This window comes from Phodopus roborovskii, unplaced genomic scaffold (genome assembly GCF_943737965.1).
Source record: "Phodopus roborovskii unplaced genomic scaffold, PHOROB, whole genome shotgun sequence".
NCBI lineage: Eukaryota > Metazoa > Chordata > Mammalia > Rodentia > Cricetidae > Phodopus > Phodopus roborovskii.
In genome coordinates, this window is record NW_026126567.1 from 12184655 (window position 1) to 12207308 (window position 22654).

Consider the following 22654-nt stretch of genomic DNA (forward strand, 5'->3'; position numbering starts at 1 on the left):
ATTACGAATATTTAGTGAAGAGAGTCCCCTAAGCACGTCACGTCAGGGTTTGAGATACTCTTTTATAGTGGCTTAACTCTACAACCCTTACAAACTGCAGCAACTGAAACCAAAGGCTTCGAAGTAAGGACTTTAGGGTTTCCTCTTAAAACAAGTTCAAAAGCCAAGACTCTGACCGGAGCCTGTAACTCGGGCACTGCTGTTATAAGGTCTGTAGACTGAGCCACTCTAGAGAAACTCAGTTTACTTCCTTAGACAGTCACAAAACGGTCTCATTGACAGTACACTGCTGTAGAATGTGTAAGCCATTTGAAAAGAAATCACAGGAAAAGAGCTCAGTGGCGGAACAGCTGCCTGGTGTCCCTGGGAGACACACAGGTCTTCACGGTCATGCTTTCTTAGGCAGTAGTAGCAACACAGCATCTTAAAACGGTGAAGCATTTCAGTGATACTTCTTGTACATTTAGGCACCCCCCCACGCATGTCATGCATTAGGAAGGAAAGCGCCTCCCCCCATGCATGTCATGCATTAGGAAGGAAAGCGCCCCCCCACGCATGTCATGCATTAGGAAGGAAAGCGCCCCCCCATGTCATGCATTAGGAAGGAAAGCATCCCCCCCATGCATGTCATGCATTAGGAAGGAAAGCGCCTCCCCCCACGCATGTCATGCATTAGGAAGGAAAGCGCCTCCCCCCACGCATGTCATGCATTAGGAAGGAAAGCACCCCCACGCATGTCATGCATTAGGAAGGAAAGCATCCCCCCACGCATGTCATGCATTAGGAAGGAAAGCGCCCCCCACGCATGTCATGCATTAGGAAGGAAAGCGCCCCCCCATGCATGTCATGCATTAGGAAGGAAAGCGCCCCCCCATGTCATGCATTAGGAAGGAAAGCATCCCCCCCATGCATGTCATGCATTAGGAAGGAAAGCGCCCCCCCATGCATGTCATGCATTAGGAAGGAAAGCGCCCCCCACGCATGTCATGCATTAGGAAGGAAAGCGCCTCCCCCCATGCATGTCATGCATTAGGAAGGAAAGCGCCCCCCCACGCATGTCATGCATTAGGAAGGAAAGCGCCTCCCCCCATGCATGTCATGCATTAGGAAGGAAAGCGCCCCCCCACGCATGTCATGCATTAGGAAGGAAAGCGCCCCCCCACGCATGTCATGCATTAGGAAGGAAAGCGCCCCCCCACGCATGTCATGCATTAGGAAGGAAAGCGCCTCCCCACGCATGTCATGCATTAGGAAGGAAAGCGCCTCCCCCCACGCATGTCATGCATTAGGAAGGAAAGCGCCTCCCCCCACGCATGTCATGCATTAGGAAGGAAAGCGCCTCCCCCCACGCATGTCATGCATTAGGAAGGAAAGCGCCTCCCCCCACGCATGTCATGCATTAGGAAGGAAAGCATCCCCCCCACGCATGTCATGCATTAGGAAGGAAAGCATCCCCCCCACACATGTCATGCATTAGGAAGGAAATAAAATAGATAAAAATCAGTGTTTCTCCCGGCTGCAGCTTGGAACTTTATGCTTTTCTTAGAACTGTTTCCTATTGCATTAATTTTGCCATTTTGGAAGTTAGATAATAGCTTATAATTTTAGGTTATATACTAATGTAATGTTCATGAAAGAGATTTAGAAAAGTAAATTCCTTAACACCTTCTTTCCCCTTCCCCCAATTCTAGATGCGCCTTGGTGTGGAGTTAAAAGTACACATGCTGGATCAAAATACATAAAGACTTCATTTCCTACCAAAAAGAAATGGGAAAACGGGTACTGTTTAAAGGATAGAAACGAGCCCTGCCATATAATGTAAGTGGTTGTTTGCTGTCAGAGATGGCCATGGAGTCAGTGGAGGGGCAGAGTCAAGCTCCTCTGGCATTCCAGTCAGGTTCGGGTTAGTTCACACAAATGTGCTGCGCACTGTGGTATTGATAAGCCATTATCCACTGGCACTTGACCCAAAGTCAAGTTCAGGTCTAAGGCCACTGGAATAGTGGTTTGGAAATATGTGTCCCTGGACTGCAGTGTCATCTCAGGTTCACATTCTTTCCATCCAAATGATTTCACTGCCTTGATGAGAAATCTGTGGCTTTGGTCATTTGTCACTTTGTAGGAAAAGAGAAAAGACCTTAAAGCTTGCCATAGTCAGTACAATGTACCTTCCCTGCTACTGTTTATAACCTGTTGGCCGACCTTTAGTTAATGGTTATCTGCAAGTTAAATATGGACAGCAGCAACAATTCCAGGGAGCTACCATAGTTCTTGAAGCCTCACAATGAAATGATGTCCTTTCCTCAACCTCCCCTGGAAAAATATACTAACCCAGAATAGGGTATATGTAGAGAGCTGTGAAGAATCTCCTGGCAAACAAGAAAAGTTGGTTATATCATTTGATGGGCACCTATCCAAAGTGAGTCTACATTATATTGGAGCAAACAGTCCAAGGTAGTAGAGGTGTCAGTCTATGACTGGGACCCTGGAGTACAACTGTCCTGGGAGCACTCCTGGGAGCTTGCTTTACTAATGTGGAATCTGAGCTGCTTATTTACTAAGCATGGCTGCGGTCAGGTCAGATACAAACACGTTGAGCACAGGCAGACTGTAGAAGAGCCTGGCAGTGTCAGGGGACAATGGACTTAGTGTGCCAGAAAGTAGGATAAGCTGAATGGAAGAAGAGAGATCTGGGACAGCAAAGCGAGACCAGATCCTTGGGGCTTTTGTCCGGCAGCCGGTTAGGTTTCATCATGACCCAAAGAGACTAAAAACAAGAGAATGCTGATTTTTATTTGAGTCAGGGTCTCATGTAGGCCAGGCAGCTTAGAAGTTGCTGTGCAGCAGCAGATGACCTTGAATCCCTAATCCCCTACCTGTGTCTCCCAACTGTTGGGTTCCTCTCCAATCACCATGTCTACATCTCTTTTCTAGAGTTAACTGCTTGTCGTTGTGGGGAATGCTGAAGGGTGATGGGCAGAGTCTGCAAGACTTTAATGCCTGTGCCTACTGTAAGGGTGTCACAGTAGGGGCTGGATAGATGGCTCAGAGATTAAGGGCACTCCCTAACACCGTCATCGCGTGAGTGTGCGCGTGTGTATGCGGGCGCGCCTGTGTGGACTAAACCCAAAGGAGAAAGGTTCTTCGCCGGTATTATGTGCAGCATACACTTCATCTTTAGGATGCTCATTACTCAGTGCTGTGACCTACAGTTTTGAAGCCTCCCACCCCAGGACAGTTGCATTAGTGCTGCACTTACAGGACCCTGGTTTTTAGGTTATAATGCATGTTAGCCCCAGAACTTTCTTATTACCAGTAACTGGTAGTGTTTTCCTACCGATATTACTGACAACTTATTTAAAACCTTAAATTTCCTTAGGAAGGGTACAAGATCTTTCCTTACAAAGGACTCTATACTTTTGAAACAATATAGTCTTACAAGGTTGGTCCTTTTGTGTTTTGTTTTAGTCAAATATTGGAGATAATGGCAGCTGTAAGAGAAGAGGACCCACTAGAATTAGCCAACACGCTATATAACAACACCATTAAAATCTTTTTTTCCTGATACTTACTTGTCCGCCTTTCCTTTTTATGATGTGGAATTTCTAGTAAAATTGCAGGCGTCATTGGGCCATCTGCCCAGCCATTTCTGAACTGGCCACACTACACTCACCCTCACTTTGCATGGAGTCGCAGCAGCACTGTTTAGGCTGTTATTGCCTTAGTTAGCTATGACCGCCTTTTCTGTTGTGTAATTTCATCAAAAGTCTCAAAGGACAGTGATGTTTTTACCTAAAGTGCACACAGTACATCCACGTTTATATCAAAACTTAGATGGTAACAAGCCTATTTCTCAATTCCCTGCCTGACTCGTGACTTTTGAATCCAGTTCTAAGCTGCAGCTCAGATTTCAAGTTTCTCAGTTGCTGCTAGCAGGTTAAAAAAAAAAAATTAATAGCCTTTCTAATTCAAATTATTTTATCTCACCTCTAATTTTATACTGAAGCGCCTTTATCTTGCATTTTCATTTTTCCACTCGTTTTAAAGGAACACTAGGGTCCAGCATTAGATATAGTCTAACTCCCTGGAGGAATCTTTGGCACAGCTGACGCACCATATGCCCATTATCTCTATTAAGAAGTTATTTGTTCAACTTTTGTCATAAAAACGTGAAAACATTTTATTCTATGTACAATAATGTACACAAATTTAAATAGGTCACCAAAGAGACCAGAAGTAATTAAAGAGGTATATTTACAGTAGCACATCACAGTAAACGGAAAATCATTCACAGTTTCAACATCGATACTGTTTTTGTGCTTGGTTACACACTGACATGAAGCATATTACTCCATTTTGGATGAACTGAATTTTAAACAAATACCTCAATGATTAGTAAATGCTACTTTAATCAGTGTCATCATTAAATTCTGCTGCTGCTGCTGCGCCCGTGTGCTGAATCCTTCCATTTCTTTCCCTTTGAACATCATCATCGCAGTCTGTACTGTCATCATCGTTCAGTTCTCGGTCGGATCCAGCAGCATCTTCTCTTAAAGCTTCCTCTGGGTTCTGATTTTCATTGGGTGCAATAAATCCATTGTTGTTAGAAATATTTGAATTATCCTTGATATCATCTTCGATGTACACTTTTTGATGGCACATTGGACAAGTGTCTTGAATGTACAGCCATTTCCGAAGACAGAGTGCATGGAAGTAATGATTACATGGTGTAATCCGAGCAGATGTTGTAAACTCATGATAGCAGATTGCACAGACATCATCTATTTCTTGCAAGTGGCTCCCTTTTATTTCAGGAAGTGAATTGATTTTCTTAACGGCAGTTCTACGATTCATGAATGTCTTCCAGCCGTTTTTTACTTGTAGGTAGATGTTAAAATATGCATGTAGGCACATCATACAAGCCCGGATTTTACTTCCTGACTCAAACATCATGGTATAGGCCCCATTCCCAAACATTACTACTCCAAATATAAATTCGATAATGTTGCCTGTCGAGCGAACAAAGTAGACATAATCGTCGAGCTTTTCCCAGAGGACATTATAGTAGCCATCAATCATGAAGAGCGTATAAACAGTGAGAGAAACTATTACTTTCAAGCAGAGTTCCACACAGAAGGCTGTCACTGCAAACAGCCATGTGTTTAGTGCATAGTGATGCCAAAGGACATAGCTGAGTAAAACAGGAAGAATGAACAGGCAAGCAGAGACAAACAGCACAGGGAAATGTCTATGGAATGACGACACATGGGAGGCACTGAGAGACATCAACACGGGGTCTGTCATTCCGTGGATGAAATGCAGGACCGCAGTTAATAAAAGGCACATGTTTCTACTTAAGCGAATAAGTCTCTCCTCAGGTCTCAGCCCACTTAAACCAGTCTGAAGAGCCAAAATGAAAAACAAAACAGGTGCTACAAAGCCAAGCCTCCTGTCGTCTTCTTCGGTTGATCCAATAAAGGCCAATATTCCAAGGCCCAAGTAATGGGCTACTGAAGAAATGACAGCACTCATGCCTAGTACAGTTAGTGTAGAATCACACCCACTAATTATCAGATTGCAAATGAGGTCCCAGAAATCATCCCAAGAAATAAACATGGACTCAGTTTCATTTGCCATCCTTAAAATGTATATTAACACTGTAGCCTGAGCTGTGATTCTTGTTAGCCAGAAGACCCGAAGTATGTCTGGGAAACGAATCCTCTTCCACGTGTCCTCCATCAGTAACTGTAATCCATAAATTCGGTACATGTGTCTCACTAAGAGGTAAACATACCGTGTGGAATAATAAAACCACTTAAGTTTCACTGCCAAGACAAGCACTGTATTTAATATGAGAATCAAAGACGAGGTGAACACTAAAGTCTCTCTCATGTGTAATGGCAGCTCTGTGATTAAGCCAATTACAGGAACCAAGATATTCAAAATAATCAACTGTGAATAGATGGACTGGATCTGGAGCAGCGTGACATATCCAATTCCAAAGGTTAGCTGCAGGACGGTGAGTGCCATCCACAGCGAGGGCCCTTTCCGAGGGAGCAGCTCGATGCCAAAAGCTGACGTGTGGTAGGCGCCATAGAAGTCAATGTGCAAAGCGGCATAGTAATTCACCAGCACTGCCGCTGCAGCTAATAGAAAGGCCGAGCCGTACATGTAAAACTTGAAAAGTGACCGCTGGGACAAGATGAGCACAGTACTGGACACAATTATACCTAAGGAGGAAGGACATCATCCAGTGAAACATTTTATACTAGCAAGTATAACCTTCTTCCTTTATTATGTTAAAACTCAACACAATTTAAGAGTTCCAAAAACCAGACCAACTAAAGACGTCATTTAAAAAAACCTGGTCATGAGATTACTAAGTTGTCTTCAAGACAAATGTGTAATGATATGCACGTTTCTGTTAAGTTTTAAAACTCAAAAGGGCACAGCACAGCTATGTATTTTCATAATCATTAAAAAGTTTAATGCAGAACCACAAAAATAGACCACTGAGTAAGAATGACAGAAGCAAAGTCTCGTTTCTACTTGGCAAAGTGTTCCTCAGGCAATCCGGTGAAGTTTTCTACTCAGTACCCCCTTTCTACCAACTGAACTCCGAAGGTCCCCAGTACTTAACTTCACATTTTGGAAATGTTCTCCAAGGTCTCTTTCCTACAAATTACAGAATCACTTCAATAGCAAAAGTAACACTCAGAAAAATTAAGCCACGTTTTAAAAAATGGCTCTAAACATCACTCCCATCATTCTATATGTAACTACTATAAATGATCTGATGACCCATATCAAGTGCCATCATTGTACTCTGCCTAAATAGACAGTTTTTAAAGTGAAATCACCATTAATACATTACAGGGATGAAATAAAACTATTTACCTAGTCTTTTTTACCCGCCTTTTCCAGAACCTAATTTCAATACGAGTCCCATTATTCTAACGATGCTCTGGGCTCTACACCCTCAAACTTGGCTTCCTAACACACACTACTGTGCACATGCTCCTTCTTCTGCCATGATTACACCTGTATTTACAGTCCTTAGAATGGAAGCCCCATCCTTCTTCATCCCTGACTCCAAATCCAACCTATCCTAAACACCCTTTTGTAGTTACTGTCTATTCAGCATATCCACATAACTTTTTGACATACCTAGTATATATACAACCTGATACTGATTTTGTAATTATCCATGTAGGCATCACCCCATTACAGTTATATCCCTGCCTTACAAACAAATGGATCCCATAATGCTTTATACCAAAGACAGATTTATTTATTGGGGCAATGTTTCAGTACCATATGCACTATGCTCTTAAAGATGATCACAAAATATAGCCTGACTGAAAACTGCAACCTAGGAAAGTGGGTAGAGAACTAAGAAGCCATAAACACCGAGTAGCTTTCCCTTTAGTGTACCATCTTGAAGAATGCTCTATTTCACAGCCTATGCATATATCAAAAAAAAAAAAAAAAAAAAAAAAAAAAAAAACCTGGAGTGATGATTAGTTCTTTTAAGGAAATATTCTATGTGTAAATAATTCAGGTCCTTTGTGAAGAGAAAAAGCATGCCTGCCTGAATACACACACACTCCTGCTCCCACACATGCCTGCAAATGTGACTGCTTGCCCAAGGGATGGGATTGTTTGGAGCATGAGCAGCTGCCCTGGAATGGAGCTGGTACTACTTCGGCCTGCAAGAGGCCATCTGCTACCTCACTTTCTCTGCATGGGAAATCCCAAGCCTAATTTATCTTCTAAGTTGAGCCAAAAACAAAGTAACTTAAGTTCTATTTTATGCCACTTAAAGAGAAAAAGTAAAACAGGTACTAAAATGTTTTGTGTCTGCTGTGCAGTATCAGCCCCCACCACTAACTATTCATGACCTTAGTTGAACTTTCATAGTCCTTTTAAAGCCTAATATCCTTTTCTCTGAATCTTAGTCATACATACAAATAAAGGAATAGCTTGACTATTAGGAATGCATGTGCAGAAACACTTGCTATATATGTACCAAACAAACCACTAACCTCCAAGTCTGGATATGGCCTAACAAGTAATCTGATCCCTCCCTTCCTCCAAAATCCGGGCCTCGCTATACATACTCCAGGCTGGCCTCAAACCTGTACCTGCTTCAGCCTCCTAGCTGCTCGGAATGGAGGCACATGCCACCACCCCTGGGCTTGGCACTACTGTTCCCTGAGCAAAATGACACTCTCAGTGTGTAATTAACAACCCCTCCAAAGAGGCACAGTTATCATAATTCCTCCCCAAAGTCTACACACAGATCTACTTGGGAGAACAAACTCCCCAAACAGGAAGTCTCCAAAGTAAGCGTTTCTATTGGTGATCTTTGAGGGGCACTGTTAGGTTTTTTTACATTCCACAGCTTCAGACATGAGGTCTCTTCTTAGGGTCCATTTAAAAGTCTAATGAAGCCCAGGGGGAGTCTTCATTAGGGACCATAAGGGACAAACTTTCTTTAAAACACCACCTCAGGATGCAGAAAGAGAATCAAATTAAACCACAGCTTGGGAATTTCAGGCCTCGGCTTCATTAATTAGAGTGTTTAAAGTTCTCAAGGTAGAAAAAATGCAATTCAGGAGCTTTAAATTAATATTTGAACCGAATTCACCAAAGAGTTCAATTAGATTTTTCAATTAGCTTTCCGAAACCAAGAACTAAAAACAGGAGAGGGTAACTCCATGTGTTTTACACAGCACAGCATGAGCTCTATTTCTGTTGTTGAGACAGGACTTGCTATGTATGTAGTCTAAACTTGCCTTCAACCTCAGTCCCCAAAGTGCTAGGATTAAGGCTCTGTTTCACACAAAAGCACAAACCCTTTACACTGCATCCGTTCCTAACCTCTTCTGCAAACTTTGACTAAAACTGAGTAACAAACTGAGAAACAAAGTAACATTTATATCTCTCCAGGTCCCTGGTGCCCTTCCAGTACTGGAAAGCAGGCTGTAAAATGTAAAATACAGCAAGGCAGTACAGAAGTAATACATCTCTCCCTTACTTTAAAAGTGTCCTAAGTGATGAAGTCCAGGAAAGTCCAGGGAGTATTGTGACATGATGCCACTCTATTAGCATACCTGACAAGTAAATTCTATCAAAGAGAACATTTCCCTAAGCTTGGTATGGTGGCATCTACCTTTAATCCAAGCCCTGAGGAGCTAGCTGCACGAGAACCTACCTAAAAAGAACAAAATTCTATCCAGCTTTCATTTTAGGTGAAACAAAACAATAAGAATGGTATCCTAGGTTATTTTATTCATAACATTAAATTTTTAACAAGTGTGATTTTATTAACATATATGACCATGGATTTTAAAAAGCCAAACCCAGAAGAGGGGGTGGCTTTGGTTTTTGGAACCAGGGTCTCCATGGAGCCCCAGATCGCCTGCCTCTGCCCCATATTATTTTTAATTGACGCATTAGTACTTAAGGGAAGGCTTCCTGTGAACAATGTGTAATCAGGGTAATTATCCCCTCAAACAATAACGTACCTATTTTTTTTTCCAGACTTCAGACTAAAGAATTCTTCCATTTTTATTGACTATTTAGGGGTTTTCTGTGAATGCCATATTATCTTTTGTCGATTTATGAGAGTTTGGGCAAGTGTCCTCCCAAAGGGCTATGCTGAAGACTTAGTCCCTGGCAGGTGGCGAGAGGTGACTGGATCATTAGAGAGCTAATTCCAAGGATGAATTAATTAATCCAAGGATGAATTCCTAGCTGAATAGAGTAGGTGGGGCCTAGCTGGAGGCAGCAGGTCCCATGCAGGGGCGAGGTGAGGGTGGTGGGATTTTGAAAGGGAAGTCTTTAAAGGTATAACATATCTTGGCTCCTTCCTGTCTCTGCTTCCTGTCTGTCATGAGAAAGCAAGTCTGTGTGTGGCCTTTGGTCACAGGCTCTGCTTCACCACAGGCCTCAAATCAATTAACCAAGCATTCATGGACTGAGCTCTCTCAACCTAGGAGTAAAAATAACCCTTTCCTCTTACAAGGGTTTCCTCCTACCTTCTTTGGCATCTGTCACGGCAAAATGACTAGTACAATACAGTGCCGTGAGTTTTTCCTATTAGTGTGCAATGAAAAATATTCTGAACATAAATTAGTTGTTGGTCATTATATAATGCCCAGGTTTACATCCAGTCTTTTATATTTTAGATGCTCCTTTATTACAAGAGGTTTTCATTTTTAAAATTCAATTTGTAATCTTTAATTTCTACAAACTGACTATTCTTACAGACAAGAGAAAGAGAACCAGCCATTTTTCCATATTAAGTAAATTATCTTATCACTAAATACTTCATAATTACTTCCACAGGCCTCAATTGCCATCAACCTTCTATTATACTGGTGTCTGTTTCTGAGCTATGTGTTTTATATTCCTAGAGTTGCCCATTTCTCAACCAGGGTTGGATTCCTCCCTTCTTGGGGGCATTTGGAAGAATCAGGCGCAGACTTGGCTGTGACAACCAAGGTCAGGAGCTACTGACATCTAGTAGGTAGAAGACAAAGAATGCTGCAAATTGTCCATGTAGAGGATAGCGCCCTAGCCATGCATTTATGCTGTGCACAATGTCAGCAGCTGAGACATCTCAGTCCAGCCTTCTACCGGACACAATTACCTCTGCTTCACTTTGCTTTCACCATCACAGGTGTTCTACCCAGGGAGTCAATGACCTCATTCTTTTACAATGAGCAGATTCCCATATAACACACATTTAGACCAAGTCTGGTTTGCCGTTTGTTACTTTCAACAATGCTGTAATGGTGATCGAAGCACAGTGTAGTGTGACTATGATCTCTAAGTCTTTACAACTGGAATTGTGAGTCAAAAGGTGTACAGTAGATGTCACTTGAAGGTTAAGGATAGAGCTCAGGTGACAAGACGACTTGCCTATCCGCACGATTGATAGCTGCCTTTACTCCTGGCATCTTGTAAAACCAGCGGCAGTGTGGTGCATGTTGTACTCTCACCAGTGGAGGTAGAGGCAAGAGATCAAAAGCTCAGGTCAATTTCAATTTGGGGCCAGCCTGGGCTACATGAGACCCTGCCTCAACCAATCACTATCAACTGATAATGCCAAACGGTGTGCACAGAGTTGATTCCCAAATTATTTAAATTTACCCATTTCAAATGGATAAACACACTTGCCAAATACTTTTAAATCATACTTTGAATTCTTCACCAATCTAATAAACTATTTTTATCATTATAAGTAAGGCTACAAACTATTTCTCTCTCTCTCTCTCTCTCTCTCTCTCTCTCTCTCTCTCTCTCTCTCTGTGTGTGTGTGTGTGTGTGTGTGTGTGTACTATGGAAGCATATGGTTTTTTTTGCATATTTTTTTAAAGAGCTTACCATACATGCTATAAACATTTTTCTCTGTCATTTTTAAAAGATTTTTGGTAAAGAAGTTTTTCATTTTAAACACTTAAACTTATTGTCCTTTTTAATTTCTGAGTTTTCTTTTATGTTTAGAAAATCCTTTACCACTTCAATGAGTTACCAGCGTGAGTAATACTATTAAAACAAGCTCCTATGCGTGTGTCTCCTCTACTGTACCTAAATTTGCTAATTCAGCGTTATGTTGCTGTAGGATGAGTTTCATTTACTATTTTAATACTTCCTAAAACACAGTACTATGTTCCAAAACATTGTACATATTGCTATGCTTTTCTTTAAATCTCTAAAATGAAAGGCTTTACTTTCTGACCTTTTGAAATCTTAAATGGTTTGATACCAAATCAAAGTGCAGTTGCTGAACCAAGGGGTAAATGCTACAGACCCTGATACATAAAATTAGTGACGTTTGTAAAGGGTGTGCTGGGCAGTATTGAGCAGTCTGGCGAGTCTCCACGCAGACCTCTCATACACATTCATGTCACTACTGTCACTTAAGGTCATCTAGTTTCAATCATAAAAGCTAAGTTTTTCATTTTTATATTATTTACTTATTTTAGTTTTTTTGAGACAGGGCTTGTCTGTGTAGCCCTTGGCTGTCCTGGGACTCACTGTAGATCGGCCTGCCTCTGCTCCTGAGTGCTGGGACTAAAGATGTGCACCACCACCACTCAGCACATTTCTTTATTCTTACAAACAAAATATTAGCACAACTATTCTGCTACAATTTAGGAATAGTTATATGATAAATTCGGAAGATGAGTTTTAATTGCTTATAAAATAGGACTCGATATTCTGGAATAAAATTTTCCAAATAAATATTTGATGATTTCAAAAGGATGAAATACCTGTAACAAAATACAGCCTTGAAGCACTAAATACAAACAGCTAGCACATGAACAGCCAAATGATGTTTTAAAGGGTTATTATCCTAACTCATTTATTGCCCTAAACTCCATGATAAAGCTACTGTGAACGGAAGTTACCAAAAAGAAGCTGTGCCTTCAAAATGAACCTTCTGCAGGGCTGAGTGAGAGCTTCTTAAATCACAAGATCCCCAAAGAGTTCCCAGAACATGCAGTTACTGTGTCATGAAGACCTCCAAGGCAGTGGCTATCCTATCTGGAATGAATGTGCAGGCTCCTCTCACAGAGTGCTCTCATTTTACCACAAGGAATGGCGGCACTAACTTTTACAGAGAAAAGCAGTCTGCAGAACCCGTGTACTCAGCAGATTACTCTTCGGTCCTGTGCTCATAGAACATGACTTCCATTTTTTTCTTTCTAACGTTAAGACGAACACTGATGGGTAGGTAATCAACACACCGAGGAAGGAAGAAAGTAAACCCTACCCGATGTCAGCGCAGTCTCTGGGGCTCTGGCAAGCATTCAGCAGCTGTGCACCAAATCTCAAACACTTAGCTTCTCCAACCTCGTTTCCTCCCTTGTAAAGTGAGAATAACACTACCCACCGCTCAAGAGTGACTGACAGATTAGGAAATACCCATGAAACCGCTCTGCAAAAGTGAGCTAGCAGACAAACTGTTACAGCAAAGAACAGAATTCTCTTTACTGCTGCTCCTTTTCTGCAGGAATAGGTAGCAGATGCCTGTACTTCCAACCGTCCTCACCACCAGCCTGCCCGCCGACAACACGTCAAAAGCCAACCCACTTAAAACTCATCTTAACAATACCTCAACAAAATCTGTCAAACTAACTTTAGAAGAAAAAAAAAAAAACCCTATACATAATGTTTCTCACTCTGGTAATGCAGTGCAGAGAGAACTAGAAAGTGAAATATAAAATGCCCTTAGTATTCAATCCATATGAGCCCAAGACTAATTTCCCTACGTCTCAGCACCCGGGGGCAACTTTTCAAAGTCCCATTCAACACCTTATTATTTACTCATAGAAAGATTTCAGGGTTCGTTGTAAGGACAACCTTCCTCGCGGTGACTTCTGGAAATGGTTTCAAGGTCTGACATTCAACCCTGTCCGTGTACCTCCAACACTGGGCGACCCAGCGGAACTCCAAGACACAGAAGTGACAGCATACTTTTACACTGTTGTCAAAGGGCAGACGGGGGCTCAAGCTTTGGCTCGAGTCCAAGGTCACACGCGGCGAGACCCGGACAGCTGTTTTCCCAGGGCTGTCGCCTAGGACGCGGCAGGGCAGCCAGCGGGCAGCCAGTCATTCCCCGGCCGGCCGGGAGGGACAGGCGGCAGCAGGCGGCAGGGAGCCGCGTACGCGCTCGCTCGCGCAGCCTGCTTCCTCCTGGCCTCCTCGTCCCGGTGCCGCCCGCACAGGGCAGCGACCGACGCGCCGGAGAGGCACGCCGCCCTCCCCCGAAGCCGCGTGCCCGCGGTGCTCGCTCTGCCGCCGGCCTTACCCAGGAGCCGGAGAACGATCTGGAGCCCGATGCAGAGCCGGCTTTGGCTGGAATCGTAGTACGAGTTGAAGATGGCGTCGATGATGTAGAGGCAGGGCACCCGGAGCGCCACTTCGAGCGCCGCCAGGACCTGCTGCTGGGCCATCCGCACCTGCTGCTGCTGCGGGGGCCCCACCGCCGCCATGAGCCGCTGCCACACCGGGGCTGGGCGGGCCGGGCAGGCAGGCAGGCGGGCAGGCGGGCAGGCAGGGCGGCGCGGGGGAGGCCCGGGGCCGCGGCCGGGCCGGGCCGGGGCGGGGCGGGGCGGGGCGGGCGCCCAGGAGAGTGGCTCCGCCCCCGCCCGCCTCCTGTCCTGTGTCCCCGCCCGCCCGCCCGCCCTGCCGCCCGCTCGCTCGCGTCCCTCGATGGAGCCGGGGGCGGCGGCAGCGGCTCCCGGGCGGCCTCGGGGCGTCGGTGTTTCCGGCCGGCCGGCTAGGGTCTGGCTCCTCCTCCCTCCAGCGCCTCCCCCGCCAGCGGAGCCACCATCTTGACCCCGCCCGCCTCGGCCGTTGCTGCCGTTGCGAGGCCCGGAGGCTGCGCCCGCCCCCGCCCCCGCGGCCGCTCGAGAACGCGGAAGCCGCTACGTCACAATCGGGCGCGCCGCCCGTGCGTCAGCGCGCGCGACCCAGCCGGCCGGGGAGCGGAGCGGAGAGGCGCGGCCGTTGCCATGGCTCCCGCCCGCCCGCCCTGCCGCGCCCAGCCGCCGGGTGGCGCTCGCCCGGGGACGGGCGGGGCGGAGGGACAGGCGGGCACCGCCGCGCGCTCGCACGGGGGACTGTCACCGCGGGCGGGCGTGCACCTGGCCCGGGGAAGCCGCGCTCCCGAGCACCCGTGGTTACTAGAAGCTTTCGCAGCCGCTGAGCATCCCGGCAGCTCGCTGCGCCCGGCTGCAGAGAGGGAAAGCCGGAGGCCGCCGCCCTGCCGCGCACCTGCCCGCCTCTCTCCGCCAGAAGGCAGGGACTCACGTACCTGCGACAGCCGCCGCAGCCTGAATGGACACTGGCCCGGGGGCGGTAGCGGTGCCATGGAAAGCACCCTCTGTACACGCGTCTCCATTCCCGTCCGCGTGGACAGAACTCAGGACGGTCGGGAGCACGTTTCGGTCATGGCTTAGGAGCCTGACTTAAGAGCAAGGACCGCGGCCCCTCTGGGTTCTTCGGTTTACCCCCTCGTCCTTAGGGTAAGCGTTTCTGGATGATCCTTAACGAGAGCAGATGAGACCATTCTCTGGCGCTTTTTTGCCTGCCAGGGGAGTTGGTACGGCCTGGCCGTTGTCACTCTGTTCCTTCTCCAGCAAATGAGTGTAAGGTCAGAGACTCAACGGTAGACTTAGCTGTTTTAGTTTAAGGAACACAAAATAGCAAAGAAGAGGCGTGGATGAATTGACTCTTAGCGCAAAGTGTTCTAGTTTACTGCAAGGCTCCAGAAATAGGACCTCCGCCCAACCCTGCCCCGCACAGGGAGGAGGTCTGTAAGCAAAATTATCAGACTTAAGCAGAACCCCTTTGGGTGAAGGTTTTTGTAGTAGAAAGACTGCACCCCCACTCCGTGTCCGAATTGTAGTCTTGTGTTATTTTTGTTTTATCGCCCTCCCCACTCCCATCTGTGTCCTGTTTACTGTATACGAGGCACGGTGGCCACGGTTTTATCTTCTACCGAAGCCACTATGTCAACTGTTACGTTGGATATTAGTTATAGAGGATGCATTTTTGAGGGTTAGATAAAATGAACTGCAAGATTGTGAAGGTACTTAGAGAAGGGCTGTGTATGTCCCATACTAGTAAGAATCAGAAAAAGAATCTGAATCCAGTGCTACCTTAAAGCTCAAAGCAGTTTGATCTGTTTCCCCTTCCTGTTGCCACTGTCGCCACCCTAACTCAAGACCCCTTTGTTGTTTTTTGGTTTGTTGTAATACTCTCACAAAGTCGCCACCTTTTCAGATCTGGTCTCTTTGCTAAGGATCGGTGCATAGTTGGGGAATAAGCCTGTGGCTATGACAGATTTCCCAAAGGAGAGCAAACTCAGTGGGGGGGGGGGGGATGACACAGCCTTACCTGTGGAGTTGGGGGTTAAATCGGCTGCTCCACCCTCTCTCATTATGCCTTAAGTGTAATTAAAGTCAAAGGAGTAGAGCTATTGTGGAGAAAAGGGTCCCAAAACACTAAAAGTACAAATGTGGTAGGAGAGAGAGGTAGAGTATATTATGATCATATAAAGTAGAGAATAAAATATAATCAAAGAACAAAGTTTAATACACGCCTAGCTTGCTGCTTAAGAAGGGTGGTGTCTGTATCCAAACTGACACCCAAACAGTATACATAGAATACCCCTGTTCAGAGATAACACTGTGTCACTAATGATGCCGAAGCCTTTTAGTAGCTCTCGTTGTGTAGCTCACGCTGGCCTGGAACGGATATGTAGACCAGGCTGGCCTCACACTCATCTCACGTACGATCCGCCTCTGTCTGCCTCCCAAGTTCCGGAATTACAGATGCTTTAAAAGCGGGCCGTGGGAAACGACGTTAACTTTTCTCTGGATGTCCATCAGTCAAGCCTTGTCAAGCAAAGAAAAAGAAAGACCCTTGGCTGTCAGAAGGAAATTTCTAGAGTCCCCTGGCATCCTTAGGCGACGGGAACAAAGAAACAAGCACCCCCACTTCCTCCCCCAGGCCCCCACCCCTACCAACAAGGTATTACACATTTCCTTTCAATGGAATTGATAGTTAAAATACTATAACTCCTACGACCTTGAACTGCTTTAAAATAACAGTCTCTGTCCCTGTACTGGCTGGTTTTGTGTATCACTTTGACCCAAGCTTGAGTCATCAGAGAGGAAGGAGCCTCAGCTGAGGAAATGCACCCATGCGGTCCAGCTGTGAGGCATTTTCTCAATTAGTGATCGATGGGGGAGGGCCCAGCTTGTGGTGGATGGAGCCATCCCTGGGCTGGGGGTCCTGGGTTCTGTAAGAAAGCCATGGGAACAAGCCAGTAAGCAGTGTGGCCTCTGCATCAGCACCTGCCTCCAGGTTCCTGCCCTGTTGAGTTCCTGTCCTGACTTCCTGTAGTGGTGAACAGCAATATGGGGAAGTGTGAGCTAAATAAACCCTTTCCTCCCCAACCTGCTTCTTGGTCATGGTGTTTCCCTGCAGCAATAGAAACCCTGACTAAGAAAAACTCTAATTTGTTTTCTTGAGTTTTCTCTTTTCTTTAAAACGGAATTCAGATGTGTCCATCAGAATGCAACTGGTCACGTTTCTGGTTTTGTAAAGCCAAATAGACTTTCTGTAGTTAAAAAGGAAGTGTCAGGGTTGATAGTGGCGTTCCGGGAGTATGTTGAATATCCATTGCCTGACATTTGGTTATTCCTCAGCCAGCATTTCCTGAGCATGGTATGTGATCAGATTTGCAGCTCATATTTTTCTTTCCAGGACATGATTGTTCTCCTGCAAGTGATTTCATGTTTTATTTTCACAAGAATTTAAACCAAGCTGAGTGTGGTGGCATACACCTCTAATTCCTGGACTAAGGAGGCAAGCGGATCTCTGTGTGAGGCCAGTTGGGGCATAGTGAGACCCTAGGTCAACAAACAAAATGTAAAGTAATTTATAGGAGTGTGTGTGTGTGTGTGTGTGTGTGTGTGTGTGTGTGTGTGTGTGTGTTAGAGCATTTCCCTAGCATGCACAGCCTCTGGGAATGAATGATCACTACCACCACAAAAATACTGAAAATAAAACAAGAGCAAATATTCTAAGTAGTAATGGTGTGTTATAAATAAATCTCAGGGGAAATATTCATTGGAGCTACTGCTATTCCAACACTCTTTCTGATATTCCATTTTGGTAAAGATATTAGGTTTGTTATAGATGGTAGCCATCCAGCAGAGCCCAGTGTAGATTAGAATAGAAATGAATGATTAAATGTTAGTCTAGGTCATGATCAACTGTAATGTGAGAGGTAAGATAACTTCTGAGAAGGAGAATACAGGTGATACTTAGTTTGAAATTGTGTCAAGGTGGAAAGCTCACAGTAGACTATGATCATGCATTCCATAATGATAGGATACATACTCAGAAACTTTGCTAGGAAATTTCATGATTGTGCAAACCCAGCCCAAACTGAGGTATCTGTGTTGTTGCCAAATGCTATACTCTGTGTGTGTGTGTGTGTGTGTGTGTGTGTGTGTGTGTTTGGGGGAGTGTTTCAAAACAGGGTTTCTCTGTGTAACAGTCCTAGCTGTCCTGGAACTTGCTTTGTAGATTAGACTGGCCTTGAACTTACAGAGAGTTTAAGAAGCCTTGCTCCAGGGGCAATTTCCCTAGTTAGGGCTGTGCTGAAGCTGTCCACGGTTAGCACTATGTTTTAACATTGTTTTAGGGAGAAGGGAATAGGGTAAGTTAAAATGCTTCTCCATTTATTACAATTTAATTGTTTGTCTTGAATAAATGCTTCATCAGATTATTGCTCACTTTGACAGTGTGGACAGTATTGTACTGTGCTTTTATGAAGAAGATATTTCTGGCATTCTGGAAGCTGACCATTTACTCCTGGCATTGGGTAGGAGACGTTCATGAGGCTGCTAATGCACATGGTAGGTATGCAGCATATCCTTGCAGTCGCCAGGCACTAACCTCCAGGGCTTCAAAGTGCATCAAAACAGTTCCACGTGACCCTCGGCTATTAGCCACCCCGGCTAACACATGGTTTGGAAATTGCAGGATATTTCCTACCTATAGTAGCAATAGCTGCTACTGCTGCTTATACATAAGTCTCTGTTGTATGTGGGGGTGGGGGGTGGACTGAAACCAGTAAGTACTTACTCTACAGTGAACTTCATTCCAGCTCTCCCTGCATCTCCTTGTCCAGGGAAAGAGGATGAAGTCTACGGTTTAAGGACTAGGGTTATCCTTGAGTTTACAGCCAGCATCCTGCCTCAGCCTTCCAAGTGCTGAGATTACAGGTGTGCATTACAGCACCGGGACAGAGAAATATTTCTTAACCCTCCTTAAAATAAAAAGACCTAATATATAAGACCCTCCCCACCCTGTTATGATATAGCGAGAGGGGGACCTTGGCGGACTCCAAGGCAAGCAACGGTGACTGAAGCAGAGGGACAAACACTCCAGGCAGACAGAACTTAGAAGTTTTATTAGAAAGGGGAGGGTGCGGGGGAAAGAGAAGAGAGACACAGTGAGGGCAGAAGAGGGAGACAGGAAAAGCCCTGAACGCTCCACAGGAACAGAGCGAGTGAACGGAATGAGAGCATAAGTGGATGGGGGTCTTTTTTTAAAACGGGTCCTTTGCACCTGGGTTGACCAGAGTACTGCCTGAGTGCATTCTGCCAGGTGACAGGGGTGGCCAGCGTAATGCCTGAGTCCTTACAACTCCCACATACATACACTCTATGAGGCGCTCCAGAGGACCAGAGTTACTTCCATTAACTGTCCCCTTCCTATTGTAATGTAGTCACAGTAACAAAGCACTATCATATCAAGGCTTTCATTTGGAGCTCATTATTTGTTTCCATTGATTTTATTTTCCAAACCCATCTATATTTTTTTCATTTCCCCATGGCTGCCACCCCAGTGCAAACCATTATCACGTTGTGCCCGAACAAGTACAGAACTTGTGTGGAACTGGACAAGTTCCTCACTGGTCTCCCTTTTTGGATCTTGGCTCTCTAGTTGCTTTCTCGTGCTGAAGCTAGTGACCTGTGGCAACAGTACTAACAGTAAATCAGTATTTCCCTCAGTAATCAATCTGTATCTGACTTACTAGAAAGAAGCCACACGATCCAATTCTTGCAAGGAAACCCAATGTACAAATAAATACGACCAGATGAATATTAAGACCATATATACCCACTGAGAATTAAGGTAAAATGCAGAATTCGTGACTGCACAAATGGGTCCATTTTAATGAGCCATGCTGTTTTCCTCTGATACTTTAACGTGTTCTCGGTGTGGTTATCAGAAAATATATATATATATATTTGGACTGGTCTGGAGTTCCTTTTTAGGCCACACACCATTTCAAACGAGCACCAGGAAACAAAGGGTGAGAACTCAGCCCTAGCCGAAGCAGTAAGGGCCACATATTTGGCTTTATTGTGTCCCCGAATCTACCTCTTGTATCCAACTAGAGGACAGGGCGGCATTCCAGATCCAGGACTATGTGATCCACATGTGGGGCGTACGATTTCACCGGGTGGACACGCAGGATCCTTGTCCTCCACAGCTTCCCATGCACTTGATGAAGAAGAGAGGCGATCTGAGTTTCTGCAGACTCTGCCCAGCTTTCCCACTCTGGTCTGATGGCTGATGACAGCATCTCGCCCCCAACATTCCCAGCCCTTCCACTTCCCCGTTCACCAGGGACAATTCCCTGGGGATTCTTTCCCGAGAAAGACTCCACATTTTGGTGGATATGCAGAATTCCCCCGACATCCTTCCGAAGCACTTGGCAGGCAACGGGCCAGCCTTCTTGAGAGCTGGGAATCAGCCCCAGGTTCACCCTATCTGCAGTATTCGAGAGCTGCAGCTTCCTGTTGTCTCCGAAGTGTATTTGGCACCGGTCTGCCACGCCGTTGATCTCCAAATTTTTCCTGAGAGCAAGTGCAGCATGCGGGTTCCATTCGCAGGCATGGACGAAGGCAGCGCCAGCGTGGACTAGGAAGGGCAATGTAAAATAACCAATCCCCGCATAGAGGTCCACCAGCACTTCCCCAGCACAGGACAGCGATGCCACTCGGAGTTTCTCAGTGATGTTCCCGAAGGAAAACATGCACTGCGTCACATCAAACGTGTACCGGATGCCGTTATCCGTGTGCTCTACCCAGCCATGGTCACCCAGCAGCAGGGTCACCGACGGAGTTCGGGTACCATCCGGCAGCACCCGCCCTCGTTTTGCCAAACGTCGAACTCCGAGGGCCGAGGCCACAGCGTCCCAGAGCTCTGGTTCCAGACTTCTCCACGGCTCGGCTGGGAAACAGTCTTCACCGAGCAGCATTAGGTCACCGTGCCGTTGCCAGGAGCGGGGCACACCTGCCTCCAGGTCAGCGGACCACGCCACTCCCCGGTCCTCCGCCCAGCGCCTCAGCTCACGACACAGCCTCTGCGCGGGCGAGCAGACCCGGGCCTTCTTGGAAGGCAGGGGATGGAGGAGCCGCGTCAGCATGCAGGTGCTGCCTGGGGCCACGCGATCCCTCAGCTCCCGCACGTGCCGCTCCGCCAAGGCGCCGGCAAGCACCGGCAGCGCCACCGTGCCATCCCGCAGCTTCTGCACGCGGTGCTGCCAGTCCAGGAGTTGCTGCTTCTCGAGGTAGTCCCTGTATCTCTGGGCAAACCGCGGCTCGGTCACCACGGCGACAACTGCAGACTTCTCGCCCTCCCTCTCCATGCGGCTCGTGCGCGCATCTCTTCCGTGCCCGCAGCCAGAACCTCCCGAGCCCGCCCTCCGCCTGCCCGCCTGCCCGCCGCTCCAACCGGCAGAGGTCTGCGCTCCCCGCCGCGGCGCGCCGGAAGTGACGCCAACAGACGGGCCGGATCTAGATGTGTTACCGCAACCAGCTACTAGAATCTCGGACGCTGTGTGAAGCCGCGGCCGCCATGTTTGTTATGGTCCGCCAGTACTTGCTTCCTCTTAGGAAAATCAGTTAACTCTATGGACCAAAAGTTATGAATTGAGTCGATACGCTCCCAGACCTTTATACACCCTCTTTATGGATGCTCATAAAACAGTGACTTAGCAATGATGGATTGAATTTACAGAAAGGCTTCCAGTAATTTACTGTTGCTCAAAAGTTACCATCAGGAGCCGCCGTATGGAAATGTGATAGGGTTCCCAAGTTCCCTTTTCTTGCAAACATGTGGATTACCCAGATCAACTTCAGAGCATTGCTGTTGTGCGTTGAGATGCTCGGAGGGTAAACGAGCGTTTGCCACCAGGCCTGACGACCAGAGATTCCCCAAAACGCACATAGTGGAAGGAGGGAACCAAACCCAGGTCTTCTGAAAATCATCAAGTGTCTTGGTCGCCGAATCTCCCCTCCTCCCCTCCCCTTACACAAACATTCTATAGTACATGTTACCCATACCACAGTCTTTATTCAGAAATGCTTAGGTACCTAGTACTGATCCTAGCAAGGGGCCTTCTTTTATCCTTTATCCCCACCACACACACACACACACACACACACACACACACACACACACACACACACACACTCTCCTACCTCACTTCTGTGATTACCTTATTGCACAGAAAGTGCATATCTGCTGTTATTTCATGATATCTCTCAGACATGAGGCAGTAGATATCGCCTGGGAACTGCATTCTTCCCTTTCCATAAGACAAACCCATATTCCATATCATTGTGTAGAACTTGACAGTCAAAGCCTTTTCGTTTAATTCTGGCTATTTTTCCCCAAAGAGGGTTGGTTTGTTTCCAAGAGCTAGGGAGTGGAGCGCGATTTTCTATCGTCATCATCATCATCATTATCATCGTCATTATTGTTATTGTCATTATTATTTCACGAACATTGCCACACACAGTTGGTCATAAGGTATTTATAAAAAGGATGCATAAGTGAACAGATAAATGAATGTCTAGATGGATAGAAGAAGTTCTGAAAGAAAATTACTTCAGAGTTCGAGGGTTTTAGTTCCAAAGTATTGCCGCTAGGGGGCAGCAATAGCCATCACAGATGCAGTCGAAACCCCAAAGTCTTGGATGGTTTGAATGTCTAAGGCTCCTTAAGGATCAACCCTTCCCACTGGCCTCATTCGACACCA

At 46.1% G+C, this 22654-nt stretch overlaps 3 protein-coding genes across 4 annotated transcripts in view; 1 reads left to right on the top strand and 2 right to left on the bottom strand.

Moving 5' to 3' along the window:
* Positions 1 to 3567, top strand: part of Tatdn1 (TatD DNase domain containing 1) — a 28099-nt gene extending 24532 nt beyond the window's left edge. For both annotated transcript variants that reach the window (XM_051202642.1, XM_051202643.1), the window contains exons 11-12: positions 1692 to 1818; positions 3469 to 3567. In XM_051202642.1, the coding sequence (XP_051058599.1) occupies positions 1692 to 1818; positions 3469 to 3565 (224 nt within the window). In that variant the 3' untranslated portion in view covers positions 3566 to 3567. The remainder of the gene's footprint in view (positions 1 to 1691; positions 1819 to 3468) is intronic.
* Positions 3568 to 4154: 587 nt separating this feature from the next.
* On the bottom strand, positions 4155 to 14184 carry Rnf139 (ring finger protein 139). Its single transcript, XM_051202639.1, has 2 exons — positions 13826 to 14184; positions 4155 to 6230 (listed from the first exon to the last, which is right to left on the bottom strand). The coding sequence occupies exons 1-2, from the start codon at positions 14007 to 14009 to the stop codon at positions 4408 to 4410; spliced, it is 2007 nt and encodes a 668-aa protein (XP_051058596.1). The 5' UTR covers positions 14010 to 14184; the 3' UTR covers positions 4155 to 4407.
* Positions 14185 to 19298: 5114 nt separating this feature from the next.
* On the bottom strand, positions 19299 to 21259 carry Trmt12 (tRNA methyltransferase 12 homolog). Its single transcript, XM_051202641.1, has one exon. It carries the CDS (start codon positions 21257 to 21259, stop codon positions 20000 to 20002), a length of 1260 nt encoding a protein of 419 aa, XP_051058598.1. The 3' UTR covers positions 19299 to 19999.
* Positions 21260 to 22654: the final 1395 nt, after the last annotated feature.

What these genes read in the sequence shown, in the direction of transcription:
- Trmt12 (XM_051202641.1), bottom strand. Translation starts at nt 21,259, where the DNA reads ATGGAGAGGGAGGGCGAGAAGTCTGCAGTTGTCGCCGTGGTGACCGAG.
- Rnf139 (XM_051202639.1), bottom strand. Translation starts at nt 14,009, where the DNA reads ATGGCGGCGGTGGGGCCCCCGCAGCAGCAGCAGGTGCGGATGGCCCAG. An exon ending in GATCGTTCTCCGGCTCCTGG is followed by an intron (nt 6,231 to 13,825) that starts GTAAGGCCGGCG and finishes CTTCCTCCTTAG; the next exon opens with GTATAATTGTGTCCAGTACT.